Raw genomic sequence first — 6922 nt, forward strand, 5'->3', positions numbered from 1 at the left:
CACGTGTGTGCAGAGATGCTGTGTGGAAAGCAGCCAAGTTCTCTCGAGTGCTACATGGTAATGGTCTGAAGGTTGCTGAGGATCTCTCAAAAGAAGACAGAGAACACAGGAACAAACTGTGRCCACTGGTCGAGRAGGCCAGAAAAGAGGGTAAAACAGCACACTGTATCAGAGGTCGTGCTTKTGTTAACGGCACKGAAATTAACCCATCTCCCAGCTGGTACAGCTCATCATTATCTYAGGCTGCATCTCCTTTATTCTTAAGTGAAGTAGCCTACTGCTCTACCTATTTTAAGGCTGGACACTAAAGGTGTTGGAAGGAGCTTTTTGATGCAAAGTTCTATGATGTTACTTAACTCTGGTTTTAAATTTATAACTCTGCAGCTWTTGGTTCCCTGTAGATTTGTTTAACCCTTTATTCAAGTGGTTATTTCTTAATTAAGTTTTGTTTTGTTTTAGTTACTATAGTTTCTCTTAATGCCAGGGGTTTGAGACAGAACTACAAGCGTAAAGCTTTATTTTTATTTGCTAAACAGTTAAATAATGTACTGATTTTATTTTTCTCCAAGAATTAAACTTTTTACCAGATGACTTAAAGTTTTGGATGGCACAATGGGTCAAAGAAATGTGGTTTCCTCATGGTACAGAGCGTTCAGCAGGTGTCACTACAGCTATAAATGCCTTTAATGGAGATACACACACAATTGGACCCTACAGGACACTATGTTTTTCAGGTAATCGGACTGTACAATAGAATATATATAATTGTACTGTAAATATCTATGTCTACAACTCCAGTAGAGAGAATAATAGTTTGCTTGACTCCCTAGAGTCAAAATTAGATTTTTGGCTTTCCAAAATTCCTAATGCCTTACTCCTTTTCTGTGGGGATTTTAATTTGACTTTAGATAACTCAATGGACAGATGGCCCCCCTTCAACCCTATCTTCACTCTGCAGATCCTCTTATTGGAAGCTAAATAACTCACTTCTTGAGCTTAATATGGTCAGAACTGAGATCAATATATTATAAAGTCAATATTGGAATAAAGCTAAGGTAGAAAAGTCTTATAGCACAAATTGGGAGCTCTTCAAGTATGAAGCAGGAAAGTTTTTCAGAACCTATGGTAGTCACGTTTCTAAGGTTAAAAAATTGAAGAGGAAATAATCTCTAAAATAGCATCATTTTCTCAAAGGTCACCTGATGATATTTCATAGGAAGACAGACTAACTCTTTTACACTTACAGAATAAACTTGATGCTAAATATAGTCACAAGGCAAATGGAGCTTTTATTAAATCTAGGAAGAGATGGTTAGAGGAAGGAGAACAAAACTCAGAATATTTCTTTAGAGTGGAAAAATATGCAAAGCACAACTATTCAGCAGTTAAATATTAATGATGTCACTGATAATGAAAAATCCACCTCTGACTTTTGCAGCACTTTCTACAAAATCTGTAGAGCTCTAAATATGATAAAGCAGCTACAGCTCAGTATTTAAATTCTGTTAATGTGAAATCACTCAATCTAAGTGARAAAAATGTGCAGACCAGCTCTGTCAGGTGGTCCACCACATCTTCAGCCTGAGTCTGAGTCTGGAGAGGGTTCCTGATCTGTGGAAGACTTCCTGCATGGTTCCAGTGCCAAAGATCACACATCCCAGGGAGCCCAACCTCTACAGACCGGTGTCTCTGACTTCTCATCTGATGAACACCATGGAGAGGTTCATCCTGCACCATGTTCATCCTGTGGTGAGCCCAGCACTGGACCCCCTGCAGTTCGCCTACCAGCCTGGCATCGGGGTGGAGAACACTGTCATTTACCTGCAGCACAGATCTCTGTCTCTCACCTAGAGCAAGGAGGAAACACTGTGAGAGTCATGTTCTTTGATTTCTCCAGTGCTTTCAACACTATCCAGCCTGCTCTGCTGAGAGGGAAGCTGGAGGGAGCCGGAGTGGACAGGCAGCTGACAGCATGGACCATCGACTACCTCACCAACAGACCACAGTATGTGAGGCTCTGCGACTGTGTGTCTGATGTGGTAGTCTGCAGCACGGGGGCACCACATGGCACTGTCCTCTCACCCTTTCTGTTCAGTCTGTACTCGTCAGACTTCAGGTACCACTCGGACCACTGCCACCTTCAGAAGTTCTCGAATGATACRGCCATCATTGGACGCGTATCAGACGGGAATGATGAGGAATACAGGGGGGTCATCAGTGACTTTGTTGGATGGTGTGAGACCAATGCTCTCCAAATCAATGCCAGCAAGACAAAGGAGATGGTCATAGACCTAAGGAGAAAGTCACACCCTCCAGCACTGGTGAACATCCGGGGAAAAGACATTGAGACAGTGGACTCTTACAAGTACCTGGGTGTTCACCTCAACAACAAGCTGGACTGGACTACAAACACAGACGTCTTGTATAAGAAGGACCAGAGTAAACTCCACCTACTGAGGAGACTGAGGTCCTTCAGTGTCTGCAGGACTCTGTTAAAGACATTCTACGACATGGTGGTAGCATCTGCCCATTTCTATGGAGTGGTCTGCTGGGGGGCTGGATGTACTGAAAGGGACAGGAACAGGATGGACAAACTGGTACGGAGGTCAAGCTCTGTGCTGGGAAGTCCTCTGGAGCCTGTAGTAGTGGTGGGTGAGAGGTTAGGGTTAGGTTACACGACATTTAGGTTAGGGGCGACATTTAACCGTAAAGGTAAAGTACAAAGGAGAGGAAAAAGGGACTACAATGCAGACATTTGTTTCTTGTGTGGGCAACTTGGTCATTGGTCAAAAGCAAGAAGTGGGGGACCTTCACAACAGGGGGCAGGTCCAGCATTTGCTCTTACATACTATCCACCACAAACAGCACCGACAACACATAACATGGGATAGTCCTGGGTAGGAGGACATGGGGGTGGTTTGCAAATGCAATAGTGGTGCCAGGAGCCAGCGATGGGGACCCAATGGTAAAACTTACAGTTGACGGTCGGGAGTGCATGTGTTTTGTGGATACTGGAGCAAAGTACAGTACGGTGATTTCACCACTGCCATTATCTGACATTGTGGTCCGAGTCTCTGCTTTAGAGAAGGCAGCTGTGTTTTGTTTTAGTTCAGTCCAAGCTCTTACACTGAGGCCTGTGCTGCTGAGTGCTGTATGAACCTGATTGGAGTCAGAAGATTGAAAATAAAGTTTTAACAAGAAATCCTGCGGATTCCTATTTATTCGGACATACCATTTTGAACAACACATATTTTTCCTACAATTTGGTATAGAATAGTTTAGTAAAGAATAACACTCCCTGGTTTACATTTATTTATATGTTTGACTTATTAATCTGCAGATCTACACTTAACACGTTTCAGTGTTGGGTTTTGAGCAATATTTAAAATATAAAGGCTACAATTTATTTTGAATATTCTTTATTATCACGTTTTCAACATTCCACACATTGGATTTATTTTGTACAAGTAAAAATAATCATTCAATGGGTTCTTCTCTAACAAGGTATTTATGATGAAAACAAGCCTTTTTTTAAGCCTTTCAAACTGAAAAACTAATTTGCTCGACACACAGGAGACGATGTTGCTCTCTCTCCATTCATTTCCTACGGAGCTTGTGCGATGAGGCGACAATCACTCACCCTGCTCCAGCCAAGCGACCAGCGAAACTCGTGCATGTGATATTTTGCGCTTGTACACATAGATGTGCACACGCAAGCTTGGAACGCAACATATGAAAGTTGAAAAATGTTAAACTTTTGTTGCTGTTGCATGGTGCTACAACCAGTCAGCAAAGGTTTCATTGACTGACCAATGAGAGGAGAGTATGCTACACACTGCTGTTAGCTAACACTTTCAACATCATTTTAACTCTGTCAAACTCAACAACTTTATATGACACTTCACAAAATGATTGTTAAAAAGGCAGCCAGGGTAAAATTGCCCAGCAGGTTTTTCCTCATAAAATCATTTCTTGGCATACGCTTGGTTTTCAATATCATTATCATTGCAAGATTTGTTTAGTACACATCCATAATGCACATTATTCTTTTTTTCACCTCTCCTGACAACCACCAGTAAAAACATAAAATCAGCAGAAGAACCAATCAAATCAAAGCAAMCTGAGAGTGCGATTTGTAACACTGATGTTGCTATCACGTCCTGTGTGTTGGGTTTCACCCTGGTTGCAATGACAGCTGCTAATCGCCATAGTTTGTCATTCCATGTGTGTCGAGCCCATTACTGATTAGAAAAAATCCTGAAAAAGGTTTAAAAGGAGCCGCTTTCAGTTCTTTCATCAGTTTCTGCAGAGCGTCTGCACCTCCTCACTGTTTGGACCTCAGCTGGACCTTCATCTTGTAAGGTTTTGGACATAAAGTGACAGCAAAGACCGGAGTGAAGTCTGGTTCTCCAGCATCCTCCGGCCAGAYGAACTTAAACTTCCTCAGCAGGGTCACCGTCATGAGGAACAGCTCCATACGAGCCAGACCCTCTCCCAGACACATTCGCGGACCTGAGACACCAGAAAAGGTCATTTCTAGCTGTTTGGTTTCATTTTGTCTCTTTGTTTGATGTGAGTTTACCTGCAGAGAATGGCATGAAGGCCTCTGGTTTGACAAACTCTCCCTGCTCGTTCAGGAAATTCTCAGGATTGAACTCGTGAGGGAACTTCCACTGACCCTCCTCCCTCAGCACTGATTCCATGTTCTGGATGACAATGGTACCCTGAAGGGAAACCAAAGGGAAAGATAAAATCATGAAGATAGCATGATTTATTTAATATAAACATGTTGTACTAACTACGTTTCTCACCCTAGGAATGTCATATCCCATCAGCTCTGTGTCTTTAGTGGAGCAGTGGAAGAGACTGAGAGGAACAGTGTTGGCAACCCTCTGGACTTCATGGATCACAGCCTGGATTACAATAGAGATATTACAAACTGTCTTTGAATCAATTATTTTAGGCATCGTATAGAAAGAAATGTCAGAAAAGTTGCAATTTAGCTGATATAAACACATTCAGAAATGCCTCTCAGATTAAACATTCAGATTAACAGAACAGGTGTGTGTGTGATGATGCTCATCACCTGCATGTAAGGCATGTTGTGTCTATCCTCAAAACTGACCCGATCCCTCCCATCCAGAACCTGATCGATCTCCTGCTGACATCGATCTGAGGGGACAAAAACTGTTTTACACATTTCAATTTACTCTTATTTTTTGGTCTAAAACAGTAATTTCCAAACAAGTTCAAGCTGTGTTAACCTGCCAACTCAATATTTTAATATATTTTAGGTTTTGTTGCCACCATAATCAATGGCCCGCTTCTAGTCACCACGTTAAAACCTTCCTTTATGHCCCRTGTTGATCTGAAAGATGAGACAAATCCTGAAGRTGTACCTTGGACCTGAGGATGGTTCATGAGGTACAGAAACCCAGTCAGGAGGGTGTTGGAGGTRGTGTCAGTTCCAGCAATATAAAGATCAAAAGTGATCCTTCTGAGCTGTTCCTCAGAAAATGAAGAATCTTCTCTCTGGACAGAATACAGAGAATATTGTAGGAGAAACAAAATATAAGATTTGTGATAACGATGAGTCAGCTTTCCTGGTTTTAGTTTTTTCTGTACCTGTCTCACATTCATCAGCATCATGATGTTGAAGTTTTATATTGTGTTCACACACCTGTTTATCCAGTTCATCCAGGTAGCAGTCCACAAAGTCACGAGGTTCTCCAGGGGTTCTGGTCCTCTTGTGCTCGTTCACCAAACCATTTGAAAAGTCGAGGTACAGCTAAATCACACATCATTATTTAAACATATGCAGACATGATGTTGTTAGTTTATTGTGCCTAAGCTGTATGAAAATTACCTCCATGTTCTTAAAGGCCTTTTTAAAGGGCAGCGGCAGGTAGGAAACACATGGAACCGAGTCGTACAGCTGAAAGATAGATTATTACAGAATAAATCAAATTGTGGTTTGTTTGTGTGCATGACCTGCTCTTCTTAGACCTGAATAAGAAGAGTCAAAACTAGAAGAGTTCCTGGAGAAACTTTAATTAGGCCTGCCTCATGGTATAACATAATGTTTGGGATTTTTTTGGCTACCAAATTTCAGATCATACTTAAACATATGAAGAAAGCTGAGATTAATGGGACAAGAAACAGGTGTGATTGGGCCTGCTTTTTGGGAAGATTGGACACAGCTGAGTTTAATGGAACAGAAAGTAGGTTTTATTGGGGGCTACGTTTTGAGAAGACTGGAAAGAGCTGAGATTAATAGGGCAGGAAACAGGTGTGAGGGGGCATGGTTGATTGAAGACCAAAAACAATTGAGCCTAATGTAATAAACAGGTGTGATTGAGCCTGTTGACAGGCCTACTTAGACTCACCATGGCCCACRGTCCATTGGCTATTTTAKTCATCTCTGTRAACCATYGAACAACCTTTTTGATGGTTTCATCTTCGTACTCATAACGGGTCCCAAACAGAACCTTACAGATGATGTTKGAGGCTGCRTTATGGAACATCACCTGAGGACTCATAATTTTRCCTGTACACAGATTTAAATACAGAATATCACACCAACAGCACAACCAAAAGCTTYAAATATTTTCAGATGTATTAAGCACCAATGCTCTTTTCCAGTGTTTTAACRGTGAACTGAATCTCTTGATGAATTCTCTCCTCCATGGATTTCTTCCCCAGRCCAAAATTTCTCAGAGTCATCACTGCAAAACGACGATGTTCCYTCCAAACAGGCCCATAATCGACAAAAATTACTCCTGCAACAAGCAGAGTCACAAAACAAAGAGCTTTTACCTGCTRCAGCTAATTAACTTAATTGTAAGGTTTTTTTGCAAGTGTTTCTTAATAAGTCTTCATACTTTTACAGCCTTTTCTTCCWTCTGGTACAACTTTGTCKAGA

At 41.5% G+C, this 6922-nt stretch overlaps 1 protein-coding gene across 1 annotated transcript in view; it reads right to left on the reverse strand.

The window, feature by feature from the left end:
- The window catches only part of LOC106534644 (cytochrome P450 2J5), a gene marked incomplete in the record, with an annotated part of 46182 nt that extends 39549 nt beyond the window's left edge, over window positions 1-6633 (reverse strand). The window contains 1 exon segment of the mRNA XM_014031344.1: window positions 6466-6633. Coding sequence (XP_013886798.1) covers window positions 6466-6539 — 74 coding nt within the window.
- Window positions 6634-6922: the final 289 nt, after the last annotated feature.

The sequence above is a fragment of the Austrofundulus limnaeus genome, unplaced genomic scaffold, assembly GCF_001266775.1.
Source record: "Austrofundulus limnaeus strain Quisiro unplaced genomic scaffold, Austrofundulus_limnaeus-1.0 Scaffold1233, whole genome shotgun sequence".
Lineage (NCBI taxonomy): Eukaryota > Metazoa > Chordata > Actinopteri > Cyprinodontiformes > Rivulidae > Austrofundulus > Austrofundulus limnaeus.